The following is a 21,621-nucleotide window of genomic DNA, read 5'->3' on the forward strand; positions in this document are numbered from 1 at the left end:
CGCGACACGTGGTCCGGCCCCGCCCCTTCCCCAGGTGGGAGCGGAGCAATGGTGCGCACCCGCCATTGGCCGCGCGCCGAGGGGCGGGGCCTCCAGGGGTAGGGAGGTGTGCTCCATTGGTTTGGGGCGGGGAGGCGGGGCCCGGTCCCGGAGGGGCTTGCCATTGGTCTCAAGGTTGGGGGTGAGGGGGCGTGGTTCCGCGCGCAGGGCGGGGCGGCGCTCGCCATTGGCCGCGCTCGGCGGGTGAGGCCCGCGTGACGGCGCGTGCGTGCGCGGGCGGGCGGCGGCGGTGGGGAGTCGGGATCCTGTCTGGCGGCGCCGCCGCTACGGGGCCATGATCCGCAACGGGCACGGGGCGGCGGGCGGCGCTGAAAGGCCGGGCCCGGGGTCCAGGCGCGCCGTGCGGGTGTGGTGCGACGGCTGGTGAGCGCGGCTAGGGGCGCGGGGCGGGGCCGTGGTGGCCGCCTTCTCCCAGGCCCGGGCGGGTGGCGAGCGCGGGGGCGGGCGGCGGGCGGCGGAGGATGCCTGGGACCCGGCCACCGTGCCCGCCGCGGGCAGCCTGCCCCAGGGTCGCTGGACGCTTCCTGTGGATTCGGAATCGAGCGCCTCTCCCGGACATTCCTTCCCCCGTGTTTGCCATTGAGTCGGAGCCCCATCCATTGGTCTCGCCTAACTCGTGCACGGTGCTGGCGAAAGCTGCGTGTCCAACCTTGGTGACTGTGGTCATTTCGGTGCCATAGCAGCTCTCTTCCTGCGAAGGAGCCCTGCACCCAAAATGTCTTCGCGTAGTTCTTGTCCGGCACCAGGCTTGCCCAGCACGAAACCAGGAAGATTCTCTCTGTGTGTCCCGGCCAGGGTTGGCGTAGGCATTGCCCGATCTGCACAGGACATTAGTGAAGACCGCAGGGGCTGAGGAGGGTCACTGGTCCCATCTGTTCTCTTGTGGCAAATCAGGCAGCTGGAGTGGTTTTAAGGCAGGTTTGAGGCTGTCAGCAGACAAGAGAAAAGTTACTTTCTACTGGTAACTTGCCATCCTCGGTACTTTCTCAGACCTTTATTTAACAGAAGCAGAGAAAGAAAAATCTGTGTAATTAGCTCAGGTCTTCAGAGGCGAGCCAGCCAGGCTGCCAAACTCCCACACCTGCACCTGAGTCACCTTGGGGAAGGGGGTGTGGCTTCGTGTCCATGGAATCTGACCTTGGCCCTGACCAGGCCAGGCCCCTGCCTCCACTGGCAGAGGCCACGGTGACTGGGATACACGTTGGACCCAGCCCCGCCCTGCGTTCTGTGCTGTACAGCTCCTGGGCCAGCCTCTGACCCCTCCTGCACAGTGGGCACAGGGTCTGGTCAGGCTCCTGAATTTGGACTTCCCTCTTCGCTTACCTCAGGACCAGAGCCCCATGGCCCTGCAGGCTTGTCTACTGGAACATGGTGTGCTGTGGTGGGGTTAACAGGTGGCAGTGAGTGGAACAGCTCTGTACACCTGGGAGCCTGGGTCACCTGGAGAAGCAGGGGCAGCTCCACCTGCTCGGAAGGCGACACAAGTCTGGAAGGAGCAGATCTAGCATGAGGGCCCAGGTCCGGGCCTGCAAAGAAGTGAGGCTCCGAGTGGAGCCATGGGTGCTGCGTTGGCCTTCAGCTGAGAGTTCACTCGTAACCGGGCCTGCGTTTGAAGATAGAAGCTCTAGAACCAGGTGACAGGGAGGTGCTCGTTGGCCCCAGGAAGTAAAGCCTCACTGAGGCCACAGGGGAGCGGGCAGAGTCTTTAAAGCCAGGCAGCGCCCCCGTTCTATAGTCGGACTTTGTTTCCCATTGGCCTCAGGGGCTGTCCTGCTCCCTGAGGATAGTGCAGAGTCCTGTCCGCTGCTGCGTTAGCATCAGTTTCTCCTGCACCTTAAAGGGACTGCTGTTGACAGTTTGCATTTGGTGAGGGGCCAGGCTGTGTGCAGAGCACCGTCCCACGTGTAGGAGCAGGGGCTGTTCTGTCTGCTCGCCCCCTCAAGGCTGCCAGTAGCCTTGTCCCTGGGCCCTGCTGTGCTTGCTAAATGTGGCCCTGGGCCCTGAGCTCTCTTTTCTCTCTGAGAGCTGGGGCTCATCGGACCCCAGGAGCAGTTCCCAGTGCTGACTTCCTAGGGACATTTCCTGGCGCAGGGATGACCACCCTGTCCTCTCCACAGCTATGACATGGTACATTATGGCCACTCCAACCAGCTGCGCCAGGCACGGGCCATGGGCGACCACCTCATCGTGGGTGTGCACACTGACGGTAAGGCCGGCCGCTGCACTCACTCTCCTCCCCTGCCCCTGCAACTGAGACCCTGTGGGTTCCCATGACGGGGAGGGCCAGGCTAGGAGCGCAGCTCCGCCAGCCCGCCCAGCCTGCCCAGCCCAGCCCAGGCCATGCCACCCAGAGCTTTGCTGTCTTGAATCCTGTCCCAAGCTCAAGCAAGAGGGGGGCCCACTTCCCACCCTGCCGCTGGTTCTCAAGGCCTTTGAGGGCAGAGTACCTAGCTGTGCCTGGAACTCTGGCTGGCTGGGTGGGGGGCCGTGCAATTTCCCAGCAAGTGTGTACAGAGGACAGAGCAGTGGCTGCTCAGTGGGGTCCTGCTTCGGGGGCTGAGGGCCCCGGGAGAGAGACAGCTGCCCGCCGCCAGCCCCCGCTGTGGCTGCAGACCCTGCTCAGTGCTGGGAGGGCTTCCAGGGAGGGGCCAGCCCTCCAGGAGTCCCCCACCTTGTTCTCTGCTGTCTTGTCTTTCCCTAGAGGAGATCGCCAAGCACAAGGGGCCCCCGGTGTTCACCCAGGAGGAGAGGTACAAGATGGTGCGGGCCATCAAGTGGGTGGATGAGGTCGTGCCAGCAGCTCCCTATGTCACCACGCTGGAGACGCTGGACAAGTATAACTGCGACTTCTGTGTCCATGGCAGTGAGTGGGCGGGGCTGGGGCCCAGAGGCCTGGGGACCTGGGCGGGCTCAGGATCTGACCGCAGAGGGGCATCTGGAGGTGCTGGCCTTCTCATGCTGGGGGAGCATGGAGCCGTTTGAGGATCTGAGGAAGCTCTGGGTCCTTCCCTAGAGAGGAGGCCGTGAACCCTAGGGCAGGCCTGCGGCAGGGGGTGTGGGCCCTGGAGGTCTTCATGGCTCCGGGTTAAGGTCCTCGTTCTCACATGTGCATCACCTTAGATGACATCACGCTGACTGTAGACGGCCGGGACACCTACGAGGAAGTGAAGCAGGCTGGGAGGTACAGGTAAGGTCTACCTGCCATGGGCCCCACCCCTTCAAGGAGGGGTGCTCCGAGCACCCCTCGAGCTCCCTCTGCCTATGAGGGCAATGTGTCTGTACTGGCTGGTGTGGTGGTCACAGCACAGGCGGCCGCTGGGCAGCAGAAACGTGGGGGTAGGACTGGGAAGCTGGCTTTTATGTAAGTGATGTTAACCAAAGAGGTTGGTGTGGCCAGCAGCTTGTGTGGGACAGCACAGCCTGGAGTCCCCTCAGCAGAGAGCCTGGGTTGAGGGCGTCCGACAGCGGGCACAAGGGGGCCGGAACCATGCCCGGGCCTGGCCTGCCCACCCCCACACTGCAGGCTTGGGGCTCGGTGACGGTGTTCCTCTGTCCTGTCGTCTTTTCTGCTTGATAGAATTACAGTGGTCTCTCCACCCTCCTGGCCGTGGTTTTTGTCACGGGTGAGAGTGGTGAGGAGACACCCTGTCTGTGCACAGCATGGCAGGGGCGGACCGTGGTGGGCTCTGCCACCGGCAGCATTGGCCGTAGGTTGGGTGAGTGGAGGCAGAGCCTGGTGGCCCTGTCCCGGATGAGAGCCCCGACCCCACCTCCGTCCCCAGAGAGTGCAAGCGCACCCAGGGCGTGTCTACCACGGACCTCGTTGGCCGCATGCTGCTGGTGACCAAGGCCCATCACAGCAGCCAGGTGAGGCTCCGGGGGCCCGAGCAGGGTCCCCGAGGTCCCGGGGCTGGAAGGAAGGGCCCCAGCACAGCAGGCCTGGGGTCCTGCCCTTGGCCACATCTGCAGGCCAAGGCCCCTCACCCCCTGCCCTTCTGTGCAGGAGATGTCCTCCGAGTACCGGGAGTACGCCGACAGCTTTGGCAAGGTGAGTGTCGCCTGTGCTGCCTGGGCCACTGCCTGACCCCCAGGTTCCCCTGGGTAAAGCTGGCCTGGAGCTGACCCCCTGCCCTGCGCTCCCTGCTGACCAGGTGCTGACTGGGTCCTGACTGCTGGCTGGCGGGTCTCAGTGCCACTGTCTGCAGGAGGAGTGGGGACTACCCGCCGATAGGTGGTCTCTGACCAGGTGGCCTGGTCCCCTCTCCTTTCGTAGCTCCCTCACCCGACACCCACCCGGGAGACACTTTGCTCAGAAGGCTCCTCCCAGGTGACCAGATGGTGGCCTCAGGGTGCCAAGTCCCCAAGAGGGCTGTGTCCGCTGGCCCCTTCCTTGCAGGCCAGTTGCCAGGCCGAAGTGGTGTTGGCTGCGGTACCTACTGTGGCCATGGGACAGAGCCGCAGTCCCACCGGCCCAGCCTGGTCGCTGCTGGTCAGTCTGCGGCGTCCCTGCCTGAGACGCCTGCCTAGAAACGACACCAGAGCAGTCAAGTGAGCTGGCAGGCTGTGGCTAGGGGTTCCGAGTGGTGGCCTGTAGCCCCCGTACCTGCTTCCTCCATCCTACGCCTGTGCTTCCCAGAGCACACAGACAGGCGGGGCAGGCAGGCCCAGCCTCAAGAGAGGTGCTCTGGGGTGGGCACAGGTAAAGGACGTGCCTGTGAGGCCTCTGTCACCAACCCAGGTTCCTCTTGGTTTACAGTGTCCAGGTGGGCGGAACCCCTGGACGGGGGTGTCCCAGTTTCTGCAGACATCCCAGAAGATCATCCAGTTTGCTTCCGGAAAGGAGCCCCAGCCAGGAGAGACGGTTATCTATGTGGCTGGCGCCTTTGATCTGTTCCGTATCCTTCAGGACCGGGTTGGGGTGGCCACTGCCCCAGGCCTGTCCTCCACGTCTCCGTGTCTGCCCCGGGGGGCTGCGGGATCTGGTGGGGCCCCCCTGACCCTCAGGGGTCCGGACCTGGGCGGGGTGCAGGGGCGCAGTGTCAGCAGGGAGAGGCGTGAACAGGTGGTGGGCAGCTGCTCCCCACCTGCTACCGCCCCTTAACTGGGCACAGACATCGGGCACGTGGACTTCCTGGAGAAGGTGTACGGCCTGGCGGAGAGGCCCTACGTCATCGCCGGCTTGCACTTTGACCAGGTCCCACCCCTAGGCAGCTGATAGGCGGGGGGGGGTGGGGGGGTCCCTGGAGGGGCTCCTAGGGCTGGTCTCCCGGCGAGGCCCAGGGTGCTGATGAGGGCAGAAGGGATAAGCTAGGGCCTCTTCCCGCTGAGGCCCTCCCGTCCAGGGCTACCCGGCGCTGACGGATTGCCCCCCGCCTCCCGTGAGGGACTGTCGGGAGGGAGCACAGTACCCCGGCCCCCGCCTCCACCGCAGCTTGCCTGCTGACCCCAGCTTGCTCTGGCTCCAGGAGGTCAACCACTACAAGGGGAAGAACTACCCCATCATGAACCTGCACGAGCGGACCCTGAGTGTGCTGGCCTGCCGGGTGAGTACGGGTGTGGGCCTGGCCTGTCTCCTTCCCAGGCTGGAGTGGCGCCCCCTTCCCCTCAGCCCCACCCCTGCTGCTTCCTCGCCAGAAGCACCCCTACCCCGCCGTGGCCTGGCTTGTCCCCGCTAACCAACTGTCTCCCCATCCACACAGTATGTGTCCGAAGTGGTGATTGGGGCCCCGTACTCGGTCACGGCGGAGCTGCTGGACCACTTCAAGGTGAGGCTGGGGACCCAGTGGGGTGGCTTCCAGGAAGGGCAGCTCTCTGAGGGCAGGGGGCCATCTGGGGTGATGCTGGGAGGTTGCCGTCATGACCCCCACCTGCTCTCCAGGTGGACCTGGTGTGCCACGGGAAGACAGAAATCGTGCCTGACAAGGACGGCTCTGATCCGTACCAGGTGGGTCTTGCTGGCGTTTGGTGCTTCCCAGCTGCAGACCGTGCGTCCGGGAGCCGGGCGTGGTGACGGCTGCCACTCTGGCTTCACAGTTAGAGGAGGCAGGCGGCTGACGGGGGAATAACTGCCCTCACAGTCGGGGAGTGGGATCCTCTGGACCAGGGCGGCAGAGCAACCGCCTCTAACTTCCGTCTCCACCTCCAGGAGCCCAAGAGAAGGGGCATCTTCTGTCAGATCGACAGTGGGAACGACCTCACCACCGATCTCATCGTCCAGCGCATCATCAAGAACAGGTGAGGTCTCGGCGAAGCTGGTGGGGGTGGGGCGCCCCGCGGCCCTGGCCTGGGCGCACCGCTCACCCGGCCTGGCCCCCAGGCTGGAGTATGAGGCTCGGAACCAGAAGAAAGAGGCCAAGGAACTGGCCTTCCTGGAGGCTATGAGGCGGCAGGAGGCACGGCCCGAGAGGGAGAGCGACTGTGACTTCTGACAGGAAGCAGGAGGTCACCAGGGGCCCCCCGAGCACCGGCCCTCGCCCAGCCACATCTCGAGAGCGTGGCTCAGTTTTTAACAAAGCTGCGATGCCCTCTCCTCCGACCACTCGGCCTTGGAAGGGCTGATGTGGAGGATGCTGCCTCCCGGCCTGCCTGCACAGGGCCTGTCTCCCTGTAGGCCCTCGTGCCCTTCCTGCTAAGTGGCCGGAGAGGGTGTCTGGCACAGGAGCAGCCCGGCAGGCAGGATGAGCAGGGGCACCTTCAACCAGAGGGGTGCCACCCTGTGTGCCAGGGAGACCCAGCTTCCATCTGCCCGGCTCCACAGCTGCTTCCCCGTCCAGCCCCCTGGAAGCTCCTACGGACCCTGGCCGCCCCCCACCACCCCACTCCTCACGGCCTTCCTGCCCACTCAGCCTCTGGGGGAGCCCCAGGGGGCCCCTCCCATCCTCGTCAGAGTGCAGAGCGTGCCCCCTCCCATATGGGCGGCCCCTGCCCCGCGGCGTGTCCCTTCTGCCCCAGAGCCTGGCGCCCAGACACCACGCCCATTGCTTGCCGGGCCAGCCTCGCTGCTCTCACAGACTGTTCTCGATTTTGTACCTGACTGGCTGGCCTGCAACTGAATAAACCTGCTGTGAGGTGCTCCGCGTCCGGCTCTCAGCCCTGCTGGGTGGGACCAGGGAACCCAGCACCTTGGCCCTGCTCCCTGGGGCCCATGCAGCAGGGTGGGGGCAGGAGGCAGCAAGGAACCCCCAGATCTGCACCCCCAGACACCTCGGGCTGCCTCCCACATGGCAGGCTACAGGAGAGGAAAGGAGGTGAGAGTGGGCAGTCGCCCGGCCATGGGTCTGCCACAGGGAAGCCAGGGGCTGGTGCCTGCAGTGTGTAGGCCACCTGAGCCAGGTCCACAGCATCTCAGGGTCTCCTGCACCCAAGTCGGGGGCTCTGGCCCCCTCTTGGCAGGGTGCTGGGGAGGGTGGCAGTGGTGTGTCTGATCTCCTGGTGTTTAAAAGTAAGGGTTGTGGTGCTCTGTCAGCCTACTCCCCGTTCCATCCAGAGTGGCTTCTGCCCCTCAGCGACTGGGCCCAGTGGGGCCGGAGTGGCCTGTGGCCTGGCGCCTTGGGAACCCTGGGCCAGTGTTCACTCCTTCCAGAAGGTGACTGACCCTGTCTTGTCTTTTTAGTTTGTAAGGTCTGATGGAGAACCCCATGCAGGACACTGAAGTGAGGTGGCCGTGCGTGAAGGTTCAGACACACTCGGGCTGGGCCGGGACCACCCTGCTTTCCTTTCCTCCCAGGTCAGGGGCGGGCCTTCCCTTCATTCCTGCCCCACCTGGCCCCCAGCTTTAGGAGTCTGGTGGTGCCAGACCTTCCCATGCTCAGATCCCTGGGCTGCAGGGATCAGCCTGCCAGCTGTAGACCTGGTATGGGAAGGACACAGGCGTGGCCGGTGGGTTCCTCTTGAGACTGCATGGCACCCCAAGATGGGCCTGGAGGACTGCCTGCAGCAGCAGACAGGAAGCCCCCGCTCGGCCATGGGTGAAGGAGACACCAGGCCTGGGGGTCCAGGAGGTTGGCGCCCTGAATACTCGTCCACCAATGTGCAGCAGGCTTTTGGGTCCCACCCACAGCACTCAGGCAAGGGACCAGCGCTCGGGTCCCCACTTCATGTTTGTTCCCGCTGGGACCCAGCACTCCCACAGGTCCCAGTTCATGCTCTGAAGGGAATTCAAAAGTCAGCTTGCTAAGACTTTGATGAGTAAAGGAGGTAATTAGCCTGAGTGTGGGGCGGGGGAGGCCACTCCCAGGACACGGCTTTTGCGCTCAGGGGACCCATGTCCCTGCGCGGGCCCTCTAGGCAGGGCAGCACCCATGGCTTTGGGGACACTGGCTTCCATGTGGTCAGAGGAGGGGTGAAGGAGGAGCTTCCAGGCTGGGGGCTGTGCTGTCTGCCTGACACTGGATTCTGGACTGCAAGCCGGGGCTGTCTGCACAGTTGTCAGTCCCTCCTGCTGTGCCCAGCCTGGCCATTCGTTTGGCACAGGGTCTCACTGTCTGGTGCCGGGTGCTGTGCTGTGGCGTTTGGGAAGGCTCTGGAAAGGAGCGGCCCAGGAGCTGCCCCTCTAGTAAGGGAGGTCTTTGGCCTCAAGAGACCCAGGGTTGGGGGCAGGAGGGCTTCCTGGTGTGGGGTGTTCTGGGGAGGTTCCTATGAAGCAGGACATTTGGGCTGGCTGAGTAGACTCGACAGCTCCTGAGGGACACAGGCACGTGTCCCAGGAGGACCCAGGAGCTGTAGGACAAGACCGGGAGAGCAGTCACAATGGGGTTCCCAGCAGCAGGGTTTGGGGAGCACCTCGGGCCTGAGGGGCCTGTCTGTGCTCCCAGGTGGGCAGAATGGGGTCTGGAGACTCGGGTCCGTGTCCACTCCCACATCCCCCGCGGCACCCACCCCCTCAGAGGCTGCACTTTGCTACTCATTAAGCTGTTTACTGCGGGAACAGGTGGGTGGTCCTGGCTACCGTCTCCTGCTGGGTGGGGCAGGGGCCGGGGGTGCCCGCAGGAGCCAGGCCAGATCCAGGTTTCCAGGTTAGGGCTCAGGCACTGTGACAGTCGGCTGCGTGGAGTGACAGGAAGACATCTGCCTCGCACTGGAAGGTGGCACGGCCGTCGGGCAGCCGTTCGCAGCTCTGCAGGTTCGGGGTGACGTCCTCGACGCACACGGTCTAGGGGCAGGAGAGGGATGAGGGGGCACCCGGCACTCCAGCGCCCTGCACCCCCACGCCCCGCACCCTCCAGTGCCCCGCACTCACGAGGCCCCGCAGCCTGGGGCGCAGCTCCCGGAAGGTGAAGGCTCGGCCTTGGGGTTTCGTGCCCAGGGGGGGCTCGGAGCGCCGTGCGTACGGTGACCTGCGGAGGCCGGACAGCAGCCCGGCGGCGCGGCCCACCGAGTAGTAGCCCAGCCCCGCTGCCTGTTTGTACCACGCAAGGCCCGCAGGCGCCAGCAGCAGGCACAGCGCCAGGGCAGCGACCACCAGCGTCACGGGCCGGGCCATGGGGACTCAGTGGCGGCGAGCAGCGGCGCGCAACAGCAGCACGGGCTCCTTATATCTGCAGCAGGGGCGGGGCAGGGCGGGGCGTGGAGGCGGGCACTGGGGCACACCAGGCCTCCCCCTCCCCCTCCCCATCCCCCATCCCAGAGGGAGAAGCCAGGGAAAAGCCGCACAGGGCTAGCGCCCTGGAGGCGCAGCAGACGGGCCCAGGGCTCGGTGGGGGTGGGACGCCCCCATCCTCTCCACCCTGCCCATCATCTCCCCTTTTGGACCCTGCCTGCTCTTGCTGGGAGGGGCCCCAGCCCCAGGCTCCCCCTACTGACCTTGGTCCAACTTGAGTCCAGCCTAAGCGGGAGCAGGGGCAGCAGTGCTGCGGCGAAACCCCACAATCAGTGCCCCAGCCCTGAGTCACCCCGAGGGGTCCCCAGCTCTCATGAGGCTGGAGAGCCACTGACCGCACTGTGCCCAAAGGACGGGGGACAAAGGAGCAGATCTCACCCTAAAGGGGAACTGACCACAGGAGACCAGAGTTTCTAGAGAAGGCAGGGAAGTCCAGGGGGCCTGGGGGCAGTGGCCAACTTCACACCTGTGGGAGGTTCTATCACTGGTCTGATCCTTAGAGCCGGTGGCAGGACAGCCAGGATAGCTCGCCAGGCTGAGAGGGGGTGTTAGGGGAGTTGAGGACGTTTGCAAAGGTGGGTGCTGTGACCCTGTGCCTCCTTGTGGGAGGGAGAGCTGAGCTCACGGGACCCTGAGAGGACCTTGCAGAGGGCTGGACTCCAGATGTGTGCAGGGCCCGGCAGGGCAGATGCCCGTCCAGCTCAAGGGGACCAAGCAGGCCCTGGGAGGACCAGGCTGGATCCCAGCAAAGTGTGGAGAGGAGCACCCCAGAGCCCCGCAGGGAAGTGGGGCCTGCAGCAAGCTGTGGCCTCCCTGCGGGGAAGTGCATGTCCCCACACACGTGCTAAAAGCCCAGAGGCAGGGCTCAGGGGGTGGTGCCCCAGGCACATGGCTACTTCCTGACACGAGAGGAAATTTCCCGGGGAAGGCAGAACTCCAGGGAGGGGTGGCGGGCTGGGGGGCCACCAGTGGGACGCTGCAGCCACCACAGCCCACCTGGGACTGTGTCTTACCTGCTGGGCTGGCCTACAGGGCTCCTTGCTAACCCTGGATCTGGACACTGTACACAGAGGGCCCTAGAATACGGAGCTGCTGCCTAGAACCTAGCAGCCAAAGGGGGGCACCCAGGAGGCTGAACCCAGGCCTGAGAGGGAGGGCACCCGGCAGGTGACATCAGCCACAGGCTTCCCTCAGTGAGCTCTCCAAACGTCCTGGTCACCTGCCTTTCCCAGGACAGACACCAGCACAGGAACCCTGGTAGCTGGGTTTCTGGGTAGGGGGCACATGACCTCCGGGTTCTGTGAGGGTGATAGTCCCAGGGCCTCCTTTCCCCTGGGCACAATGCCCAGATGGGAAGTATGCTGGCACATGAGGGACCACGCACTGCCCGGTCTTCTCCTCTGCGGACTGCAGACAGGTGGAGGTGACTGGACAGAAGGGGTTAGGGTGGCACAGGGTAGTGACCCCAAGGGAGGAGGTTATCCAGAAGAAACTGGAAGGAGCCAGTGCCCAGAGACTCCCTGCAGCTCATGGGACACGCAGCCTGCAGCGGTCTCCATCCAGAAGCTGCTTGACACTGCCGGGGTTGGAACTGTTGCCCCCGAAGGGCCACTACCCCATGGAGCTGTGGCAGAACGGACGCCCAAAGGCCTCCCAAGGGCTGTCTTTCTCTCAGTAGGGAGGTCCTTGACACCCGCAGACACACCCTGATGTCAAGGACGCCAGCACTGAAGAGTCACCCAGGGGACTGAGCCTTCCGGCAGGAGAAGGCCTACCCGTGGCTGCCCACTGTCTCCAGCAAAGGTCCTACAGACCAGCCTGAAGGGTGGTCCCCAGGGCCTGGGCTGCAGGCCTCTGCTCCACTGTTCCTCCACCTCCCCTGCTGGCAGGAACATGCCCCAGGGCCTTGGCACCGCCAGGCTCTTGCAGCCCCCTGAGCTAGTCACTCCTGCCCCCCGCTCCTCTGGCTCCTTCTCTTCCAGGAGCTGTGACTCAGGCCTCAGTGGCATTGCATCGAGATGTTTATTCATGAGAATTTTCATATCAACGCACACAGAGGCCGAATTAGCGCCAAGAAAACAAGCAGCTAGAGGCCTCCAGCCAGACTCGGGGTTTAATGAGTTTTACTTATTGGATAAACTGTCAACGTTGTGATGAAAAAAAACACAAAGGCAACTCCAGGCCTCGTTTCAACCCATTCCAGCCCAAAGGGGGCCGTCGCAGGGAGGGGGGCCTGCGTGGGGGGGGCGTCTGGGCAGCTCGGCCTCACTCCTTGAACTTCCACTCCTGGCGGCACATGGGGCAGTGCTGCTGCACCTGCTGCGCGTTGAGCCACTTGAGGATGCAGTGCATGTGGAAGCAGTGTGAGCACTGGCCCCACACCAGCGGGCAATCGTCGCCAGGCACCTTGCCTGCGGGAGGAGTGGGAGAGGCGGGGGAGTTGCACAGTGAGGGACAGCCAGGAGGCCCAGGTCGCCAGCCCACTGACCCTGGGGGACAGGGACGGGGACGTGAGCCCATGGCAGCCAGAGACTCAGACATCAGGAGCGACACCAGTGATGTGGCCACTCCCCCCCCCCCCGCCCCGCTGCTCCCACTTTCACTCTCCCCCCCAGGCAGGGCCGGGGCAGCTCGAGGGGCTCCGCTCAGGAGGAGCTCTAGCCCGGCCCACAGGCGCCACCAGCGGCCTCCCAGGGCCCCGGCCCTCCTGCACACCGCAGCCCTGCCATCTGGCACCTGGGATGCCAGGAAGGGGGCCGTGTCCATATGCCCAGGCGACCGCAGAGGAGACACCTCTTGGTGAAGGCTAAGAGGTCTCAGGACCCCGGGGGTTCCTTTCTGAGGCAGCAGGGGTCCAGGGCAGTAGCAGGAAGCCGACTGGGAACACTGGTGCTTACGGCCCTGCCTGCCAGCAGCTGCGAGTGAGCACGGCAGGACCTTCCCTCTCTGTCCCCAGCCTGAAAGGATCCCAGCTCAAAGGCCAGGGTACCCGCTGCTGGCACCCCACCCCACACACCTGGAAATGCTACCTACGTGGAGGGGACTGGCACTGCCCATGGTCCAGAGAAACAAGTGTCCCTCTGATTTTCAAGAATCTGGAAAGTCCCATCAAACAGCTGGTGCCAGAAGAGTGCAACAGCCTCCCCTGGCCCTGAGCCGGGCCGTGGGCACCAAGGAGCTACAGCTTGCTCTCTTGGGGGTGCCCCCCACCACTGCCCATCAAGCATGAGCCATATCCAGATGTCACTGGTGCACAAACACAGGGGGCGGGATGGACAGGCCAGGCCTGGAGGAGCAGGGGACATCTTGTCCAGGAGGTGGTTGAGTGCATGTCCGGGACCGACCCCTGTGACCACAGGGCCAGCCTGGAGGCCTGTGTTCCTGGTCCTCACTCTAGACACCAACCCCGCCCCCCCAGGATGCGTGATCCTGCAACATGTCACAGAGAGGACGACGCTCTCAACACCCCACGAAGCGCTGGCTCCACGCTCAACTGGGAGCTGGGAAGCCGGCCTCGAGGCCTGCCTCACAGGGGTCTGCAGCCTCCGTGTCCCTCCGCCCGGCAGACAGGAGGCCAGGGCCACATGGCTGATGCGGGAGCTGCCGCTTCTGAGGGGAGCATTTGAACCAGGCAGCTGGCGTGGGCGCTGGGTCCAAGGGTCCTTCGACAACTGAAAACATGCACCTCCTACGCAGCCCCCCGAGCAGCCCCTGCTCCGTGGCGCACACACATCCCTCGGAGTCAGAGGGAAAAGGCCGCTGCCATCTTCTCGTTTGCTTGTCTGGGGTGGTATTCCTCAATCTTAAAAAATCCTTTCTGTAACAAAAATGTCACTCCCTTTCTGAAACTTTTATGATAAAACAACCAGAAAATCATACACTTGCCATATACAAAGTTATCTACCTCACTCCGCTTCCCAGGCCACGGGGATGGGGTGAGAGGACCCTGGGCTCACAGAGTGTGACACCTGATTGAAACAAGCCCCCCACCACCCACCTGCAGAGCCCTTCCAACCTCAGGACTATGCTTGGAATCACCTCTAACACATGAGAGTCCCTTAAAAATGGAGGACAGAAAGGGTGGGCGGGGCTGGCGAGCCCACTGATGGGGGTCTGTGAGCCAGGCAGTCCTGTCCATTCCCACAGGGCTCGTCTGGGCAAAAGAGCCGCCTTCTCTCTGGTAACAGCGTGTGCAGGCAGCCTGTGGGGGATGTCTGACAGCACAGGCCAACCTTGGTGCGGACTCGCAGAGAAACCCAGTGTCACTTCACCTGCGCAGAAGGCACGCTGGGCTTGCCAAACACTCTGCTCCCGACAGCTGGCTCACTCTGACTCACAACCAGCAGGTCCAAAGCCTTCTTCTCGGCAGCCGACACACCTGAGCCAGGCCTGCGCACCAGGGATGCCCAGCCACAGCCCCCCCCCCCCCCGGGCCACCTCCAACACACGGGCCCACTCCCCACATTGGGCACAGCCACAAAACTGCTTTCGAGGACTTTTCAGAGGCCCAGTCTACTGCTGAGGAAGCTGCAACTACCTGCCCCTCAGGGCTCCCACTGCCTGTGATGCACCCTTAGGAAGGGCGGTTTTAAACGGATTAAACAAGACCAGACCCAGTGCTTCCTACTCTCCAGTTCACTGTAACGTGTAAAACCCCATCAAGCAGAAGCAGTCGGTGATTTCCTAAACGACGTTGCACTGGCCTGATTACATCATGAGGGGTTCACTCCTAGGTGGTCACGCCTCCTGTCGGCTGAAGCGCATGTGAAGATCACGCCTAGGATGATGTCTGCACTGAAATTCAATGATTTGGATTTCAGTGTGAGAAGGAAACTCTCATTATTATTCTGGTGCTCACCTGGCCCCACAAGACAGGCCTGGTCACTAATGGGGCTGCCAAGAGCTACTCAGTGGTCCCCAAGCCCCACCTCCCTCTTGGGGCCCACCCTTGTGCCCTAGGCAAAGGCTCAGATCCTTTCTTCTGTGTCCTGTTCACTTGGGTCTGACTAAAAACTAAAGTCACTGATGCAAAACTCTGTTTTTGACCTAAATATGTAACCACGCACTTTCACTTTACAGCACTGGGGACAAAGGAGTAACGCAAAAGACGACAAAGAAGACACATGACCAAACCCCACGGCAGGCATTCTACAAGACAACACTTTCTGAAAGAGTCAGACTGTCTTTTTATAATGTGAGAGAAAAGTCAAAGCACAACTGTTTTGGTTAAGTAGCAAAGGGACAAGCAATCACACCTTGGGTTCTGGCTCACACCACCTTCTGATCAAGAGACACTTGGGGGACACTAAAGAAATCTGAACAAGGACTAGGAACGGGGATGGGCAACAATAAAGAATTACTGTCATGTCGTCTGATGTGACAACAGTGACAGGTAAAAAGTCAGCACAACATTTAGAGACGCAGGTAAGCTGAGCGGGGTGACGGTAGCATTTACTTTACGACTAGTTTTTCTATTTGTTTTTTGCTTTTTGTTTTCTTTTTTATGGAGGTACTTAGGATTGAACCCGAGACCTGGTGCATGCTAAGCACGTGCTTTACCGCTGGGCCACACCCACTCCCGTAGCATTCACTGTAAAACCCTGGGGGAAACACACAGGCGTGGTAAGATATTACTCAGTGTCCTTCTATGTGCTAGATGGGGGGCGACCTCAGAACACTGCGATTGTGTCTGCTTGAGAACTTCAAATAGGAAGCTTTGTTTTCCAGCTACGCTGATCAGGATAGAAACCTGTCCTATTTTTGTTATAAAAGTTTGGAAGAGGTCTCTATACAAATAGAAGCCCAAATCGCCTGGCTTTTTCTAGTGACTTTTCTTGGCGAAAGGAAATCAAACCCCAGGGACGTTATGCAGGTATTTTGGGGGACACGCCACGGCCAGCGAGTAGGCAGAGCTCAGGAGAGCGGGCAGGGGGCACTCACAGTCCGGGCAGCAGCCGTTGAAAGCCATCCGGCAGATGCCGCAGTTCTCGTCGTTGGCCACCCAGAGCCAAGTGGCCACGCCGTTCCAGCACTTGATCTTCACCTTCATGGCGCAAGAGCCTGCGGAGAGGGAAGAGACCACCGAGCTGCGCTGAGTCCGCGGAGCCACAGCACCTGGGCGCCAAAGAAGGGGTGCTGCCCGAGCCGGAGGGTCAGCGCGGGCAGGAATCGGGGCCGAAGGAGCAGCACAGACTATCTGCCAGGGGGCGGAGGTGGGGGCCGGGTCCTCGGGAGGCCCGGGCGCCCAGGGTGTCCGGCGACCCCGCACTTCTGGCCCGGCGTCCACGGAAGGGCGCGCTGGCCTCCGCTGACACCGGGAAAACGTGCCGATCAGTACTTCCGAAAGGGACACGACTGGCCCGGGGTGGCCGAACACCCAAGCCCGCCCCCACCGGGCCGCGCCCCCTCCCCGCCGCGGGACCGGCTGCAGGAGCGGGGAGGGGCAAGGGAGGGGCGCCCCGCCAGGCCCCGCCCCAACGGCCGCACCTCGCCAACCTAATCGCGCGCCGCCCCACCCGCCTTCCGTTGGCAGCGCCGGCGCCCGCGCGGGAAGGTATATAAACGACCGCGGCCGGGGCCCGGCACCTCGCAGCAGCGCCCGCCGAACCCCGCGGCCAGTGCGCACGCGCCGCCCGGGCGACGCCGGCCCGCAGCCAATCCACGGCCGCTCCGAGGACGCGGCACCAGAAGACCCCGCGCGGCGCCGGAAGTGACGCCCCTGCGTGCTGACGCGCGGGCTCGAGCCGAGGCCGATTCCGCGCCCGCCATGGCGGACAAAATGGATATGTCTCTGGACGACATCATTAAGCTGAACCGGAGCCAGCGAGGCGGCCGCGGCGGGGGCAGGGGCCGCGGCCGGGCCGGCTCCCAGGGCGGCCGTGGCGGCGGAGCGCAGGCCGCCGCGCGAGTGAACCGAGGCGGCGGGCCTATCCGGAACCGGCCTGCTATCGCCCGCGGCGCGGCGGGCGGCGGCGGCAGAAACCGGCCGGCGCCCTACAGCAGAGTGAGTGCGGAGGACGGGCGGCGGGCCCTGGGCGGCGGGGGAGCGGGCCGGCGGGCGGCACGGGGACGGCAGGCCCCGGGCCGCGGGGGCGCGTACGCCGGGCGGGCGGGGGGAGGTCGCGCAGCGGCCCGGCCCGGAGGTGGAGACCCTGCCGGCCTTTGTCTCAGCCGGGCGCCGGGCCTCGTGGCGCCGGGGGCCGAGGGCACGTCGGCGCGGCCGCCCCGGCGGCGGGAAGTTGGTTGGAGAAAACCGAGAAGTTGCAGGACGTGAGGCCCCGGCGGTCGGCTGCGGCCCGGCGCGGGCGGGAAGCGGGACTGCGAGCCTCTCTCCTCGCGTTCCTCCGGGGCCGCGATGGGGGAAGGTCTTGCGGTGGCCGTGAGGGCGAGGGCGAGCCTTGGCCTGAGACTCACGGGTCTTTTTCTGTTGTTTCCTTTTCTTTAGCCGAAACAACTCCCTGACAAATGGCAACACGACCTATTCGACAGCGGTTTTGGGGGTGGTGCCGGCGTGGAGACCGGTGGGAAACTGCTGGTGTCCAATCTGGATTTTGGAGTGTCCGACGCCGATATTCAGGTAAGCGACGGAGCTTCTCGGCGAATAGTTAACAGTGCACGGAACTGGTTGTGTTGTTTGGGACGTGGCCCTGAATCCCCACCCACCTTAGGACAGCTAGCCCTCCCAGGCACCCGAGGGCTAGCCACCGTCCCCTGTAAGGGCTGCAGGAATGCAAAGCAGAGGTGAGGCTACAGTTGAAAGCCCCACTAGTGGGTCAGATTGTGCTGGAAAACAGGCCCCCAGTCTAGTCTGAGGAGCCGCTGCTCTTCATTACTGAGACGTCTTCTGTGGATGAAAGTCTTCTGTCAGAAAGTCTCTCTAACGGAAGACTGGTGGACGTGTGTGGTTCCTGTATTGCTGGAAGAGCTAGACTACTTGCTTTCCTCATTTTGTGCTTGTTTCGGTGGTTTATTGGAGGAGAAAGCTCTTCCTCTACAGACCTGACAAAGCACAGAAGCAGGATGGTGCCGGCGTCTCTCTGGCTCCTTCTGCCTTAAGCCCTGTGTGTTATAGAGAACGTCGTGTCCTGTTTTCTCCCTCATCCTCGTTTCTCTGGGTCTTGTTAGTGATATGATTCTCAAACTCATCTTTGGTTGAAGCTTCTTTCTTTTCTATTCTTTTTTTTTTCCTCTCACTCCCCCCCCTTTTTTGTATGAACCCCAAAGGCGCTTAAACTTGTGTTCTGGCTAAGTAACTTGGGGGTCAGTCCTGGAGATGGCTGGGTCAGGGTGCTGGGCCTTCCAGGGTTCAACTTTCCAGAGCCCCATTGTTTTACTTGACCGTGGGAGGACAGAGCAAGGCCGGTGAGCACTCACAGTGTCTCAACACTTTTTTTAAGGTGGTTTCTGGCATCCACTGGAAACCGCTTTTGGTGAACTCCACTTCCCGCTGTGTGCCTGCGGCCGGAGTAGCCCCACACTCTGGGTTCCCTCTCCAACTCCCAGCCTGCCTGAGGTCAGGGCAGTTTCCATGGCAGCGCTTGGCTTCAGACTTTGCGGCAGGCTTGAGTAGGAGGAGAGGGAAAGGTGAGCCAGAATCTGCCCTGGGGGAGGGGCTGGGTCAGGGCTCCCGAGTCAGCGGGCCCTTGGAGCTGGTCCACAAGTGGTTAGTCCCTTGCTCTGTGATCTTGGCCTTTGCTGCTGCTTGGCGCAGCCCTTGGGTGTGTTGTAAATTTTCCTCTGGTGAAGAAGATAGCGATTTAATTTTGTGCCCTTCACTGGTGGGCTTTGCGCTCCTATACTTGCATCCTGGTACAGATGGAGGTCCCCAGGTCGGCAGGAGCCCTCGGGCCCGGCTGCCCCTCGAATGGCTGTCCCGTCTGCCCCGTCCCATCCCACCCCCCAGGTCCCACTACCATGGCCCTGCCCCTCACACGTATGTCTGCCTCCCAGGGAAACACCCCAGAGCAGCTCACACTCCCAGGGAGTGTCCCTGGGCTGCCAGGAGGAAAGTCGCTTGCCTGACTGCTGTTCTTTCTGACTCTCAGGAGCTCTTTGCTGAATTCGGGACTCTGAAGAAGGCGGCTGTGCACTACGACCGCTCTGGCCGCAGCTTAGGAACAGCAGACGTGCACTTTGAGCGGAAGGCAGACGCGCTAAAAGCTATGAAACAGTACAACGGCGTACCCCTGGATGGTGCGTGTGGCGGTGGACCCAGGACGGCTGCGGGGCTGTGGCTGGGTTGTGGGGTCAGCTGGTCCCATCCCTGCAGGAGGGGCCCTCTGCCGGAGGATGCTCTGTGCTCCCCCTTGTCTCCTCTGCGCTGCCACCTCGTGCTGTCCGCACGCCTGGACCGACCCCTGTGCACCCCCATCCAGCGGGCTCCGTCCCTCCCCCTTTCAACTCCTTCTGGAAGGTTCACTTGTGTGAAACCTTCTCAGAACCACCATAGCAGACCTCTGAGTGTGGGGCTGTAGTCGTAAAGACGTACTTTTCTGCTCGTGAGCACCTCGGACACCTGACAGACACCCGCCTAAAGTGGACGGAGGAGTGAGGGGGCCCTAGTGGGGTTGGTGTTGGCGCCGGCTCCTTCTCCCTTCGGCGCTTCCAGGCCACTGCCCTCGTGTGGGTGCCGTGGCACGGGCGGTCTCAGAGCCCTCTGGTGGTAGCGGCCCTTTCGTGTTCCCTGCGCAGGCCGCCCCATGAACATTCAGCTCGTCACCTCACAGATTGACACACAGCGGAGACCTGCACAGAGGTGAGTGGCGGGACTGGCTTGTGGGGGGTCTGCTCACCCTGTGGCCTTTCCAGGCATCTGAGCGCATTCCCTTTTCCTTACTAGTGTAAACAGAGGCGGGATGACTAGAAACCGTGGTTCCGGAGGCTTTGGTGGCGGCGGTGCCCGGAGAGGTGCACGTGGAGGCAGCCGGGGCAGAGGCAGAGGCACCGGTCGGAGTTCAAAGCAGCAACTTTCTGCAGAGGAGCTGGATGCCCAGCTGGACGCCTACAATGCCAGAGTACGTCCCTGAGGAGGCTGGGTTAGGGCTGGCCTACCACTGAGTCTGAGGGCCTCTTTTCCAGTGACAGCCTCTCTTCCTCTGTTTCAGATGGACACCAGTTAAACAGACCAGCAGATCCGTGCATGGACCAGGACCCAGATGTCTTGTCCGTGCTCCCTGGAGGGACGGGTGACAGACTGGGGCTGCGTGGCCAATGATGGATTTGTTTCTTTTATGTTTTAAAATAGAATTTAAAGTTCATGTAAAGGTTTCTTTTTTTTTTCTTTTTTTTTTTCTTTTTTTTTTTAAATTCTGAAACAGACCTGTTTTGTACCGAGTTATTTTTGGGATAAATTTTACTGGTTGCTGTTGTGGAGAAGGTGGCGTTTTCACCTTTGCCATAATAAAATAGAAATGTGTGTAGAACTGGAGCTGTGTAATTCGTCCCCATCGGAGTCCTCGCCTGGGCTGGAGCTCTGGTGTCAGTCCAGGGGGTGGGAGGGACACGGCAGACCTGAGGAGGAAATGTGGGCAGCAGGCCTGCCGGGTGTGTGGCACCCGGCCTAGGGGTTGGAGTTAGTGCTGCGGGAGGTTGGTGGTGGCCACTCTTCCGTCTTTGTTTTGCAGACCCTAATTTGTTTCCTACCCGGTAGGGTGGGCGCGGGAGGACGTGGAGCAGTGTCTTGCGCCCGCAGCCGCCTGGTCACCTGTACTTCGAGGTGTTTCTGCCACCCTGTGTTTCTGCCAGCCTTCAGATGACTGCTGACTGCAGGCTTGGCCATTCCTTTGTGGTCCTCAGGAACCTGGATTCAGCAGTTGTGACTGCAATGTAATTGTCTCATGTGTCTTGTTTTGTGTCATCAGGGAAGGAGCATGGTGTCAGGGTGTCCTTTTCTTAATTCCGCACTAGGTGATGTAGCTGGTGGGAGCTGTGGCAGAATCTAATTTGACTTGCAGAGAACTGCAGGGGCTGGCAGACACAGATGCCTGCCCAGACCCCTTCTGGGACGGTAGAGCAGGGCAGTGACATCACCTGCCTCTACACCATGTGCCCAGCCATGCGGTCCCTGCAGTTCAGGAGGGGCGGAGACACCTTTGGGCGCCCCCTCTTAGGGCACGCTTCTCTGCTGCTTGGTTCTGCCTGAAACCAGGCTGGAGAGAGGGTCCTTGTTCCGGGCTCACAGGCACGTTCCAGGGCGGGACTGGGGAGGGCCGGGACGGGGCCGGTACTAAGTGGCGCCCTCAGCAGGCAAGACACACGGGGAGCTCTCGGCCTCGCCTCATCCCGAGGCAGCTGCCACTGTGGCTTCCCATCTTCCCTGTGTGGGAGGGGGCTGGGGTGCCTCACAAGGGATGGATGTGAGGAAGGGGTTACCGCGCTGTCACTGCAGGGCCGGCAGTTGCTGCTTGAGCTGCCCGAGGTGCGCCAGGCAGCGAGTGGAAAGATGGGCCATCCCTGCCCTTGGCCAGAGGAGCTGGTCCAGCTGGAAGGGGTCGTTGTGTGCTCGGCTTTAGCAGCTGTGGTTGTGAGGAGTGGGTGTGGTTGAGGTTGCACACCTGGGCAGAGCTGGGCGGTGTCCCTGAGGAGGTGGCCTTGGGCTCAGCAGGCAGGTGCCAGGTGGGACACTGCTTTCTGGGGCGTCGGGAGAGGCAGCAGGACGCCTTGCTCTGCTCGTTCGTTCCACCTGGAAGCTGACGAGAGCATCTGACTGGGGCCCGCTGGGCCCGGGGCTGGAAGTGGTGGCACTGACGGCCCCTCAGATGGGGAGCCCTGCGGGGCGCTCAGGTGTTTGGAGGGAGTGGCTGCTGGGGTTTGGGGGCTCATGGGGCAGCATGAGGAGTGCCTGAGGGGAACACGTCGAGGGATGTCGTTAGTGGAGAGCGGGTCACAGGAGGAAGCAAACAAAGGGCAGGTGCCAGGCACCGTCGTCAGGTGTCAGGGTAAGTGCTAAGGCTGTGGAGGAGAAC

At 62.5% G+C, this 21,621-nt stretch overlaps 4 protein-coding genes across 7 annotated transcripts; 2 read left to right on the plus strand and 2 right to left on the minus strand.

Annotated features, from left to right (window-relative positions):
* The first annotated feature begins 254 nt into the window (after positions 1-254).
* On the plus strand, positions 255-7,134 carry PCYT2 (phosphate cytidylyltransferase 2, ethanolamine). The gene is made up of 13 exons (XM_032456530.1): positions 255-423; positions 2,178-2,266; positions 2,762-2,923; positions 3,181-3,247; positions 3,843-3,927; positions 4,064-4,108; positions 4,817-4,955; positions 5,172-5,254; positions 5,526-5,603; positions 5,760-5,825; positions 5,939-6,004; positions 6,206-6,294; positions 6,377-7,134. Exons 1-13 carry the CDS (start codon positions 335-337, stop codon positions 6,486-6,488), a joined length of 1,170 nt encoding a protein of 389 aa, XP_032312421.1. The 5' UTR covers positions 255-334; the 3' UTR covers positions 6,489-7,134.
* Positions 7,135-8,959: 1,825 nt separating this feature from the next.
* On the minus strand, positions 8,960-16,172 carry NPB (neuropeptide B). Of its 2 annotated transcripts, XM_032456532.1 has the most exons (4): positions 16,154-16,172; positions 15,599-15,718; positions 9,299-9,596; positions 8,960-9,211 (listed from the first exon to the last, which is right to left on the minus strand). In XM_032456532.1, exons 3-4 carry the CDS (start codon positions 9,539-9,541, stop codon positions 9,083-9,085), a joined length of 372 nt encoding a protein of 123 aa, XP_032312423.1. In that variant the 5' UTR covers positions 9,542-9,596; positions 15,599-15,718; positions 16,154-16,172; the 3' UTR covers positions 8,960-9,082. The 2 variants fall into 2 exon arrangements, with proteins under 2 accessions (XP_032312423.1, XP_032312424.1); XM_032456533.1 differs by lacking the exons at positions 15,599-15,718; positions 16,154-16,172 and adding an exon at positions 9,862-11,608.
* On the minus strand, positions 11,758-16,288 carry ANAPC11 (anaphase promoting complex subunit 11). 3 transcript variants are annotated; one of them, XM_032456534.1, is made up of 3 exons: positions 16,154-16,288; positions 15,599-15,718; positions 11,758-12,069 (listed from the first exon to the last, which is right to left on the minus strand). In XM_032456534.1, exons 2-3 carry the CDS (start codon positions 15,705-15,707, stop codon positions 11,924-11,926), a joined length of 255 nt encoding a protein of 84 aa, XP_032312425.1. In that variant the 5' UTR covers positions 15,708-15,718; positions 16,154-16,288; the 3' UTR covers positions 11,758-11,923. The 3 variants fall into 3 exon arrangements, with proteins under 3 accessions (XP_032312425.1, XP_032312426.1, XP_032312427.1); XM_032456535.1 differs by having other exon boundaries at positions 16,145-16,276; XM_032456536.1 differs by having other exon boundaries at positions 16,244-16,267.
* A 72-nt stretch (positions 16,289-16,360) lies between these two features.
* Positions 16,361-20,079, plus strand: ALYREF (Aly/REF export factor). Its single transcript, XM_032456531.1, has 6 exons — positions 16,361-16,661; positions 17,103-17,234; positions 18,703-18,850; positions 19,349-19,412; positions 19,497-19,671; positions 19,762-20,079. The coding sequence occupies exons 1-6, from the start codon at positions 16,425-16,427 to the stop codon at positions 19,774-19,776; spliced, it is 771 nt and encodes a 256-aa protein (XP_032312422.1). The 5' UTR covers positions 16,361-16,424; the 3' UTR covers positions 19,777-20,079.
* Positions 20,080-21,621: the final 1,542 nt, after the last annotated feature.

This window comes from Camelus ferus, chromosome 16, assembly GCF_009834535.1.
Source record: "Camelus ferus isolate YT-003-E chromosome 16, BCGSAC_Cfer_1.0, whole genome shotgun sequence".
In the NCBI taxonomy this organism is placed as follows: Eukaryota; Metazoa; Chordata; class Mammalia; order Artiodactyla; family Camelidae; genus Camelus; species Camelus ferus.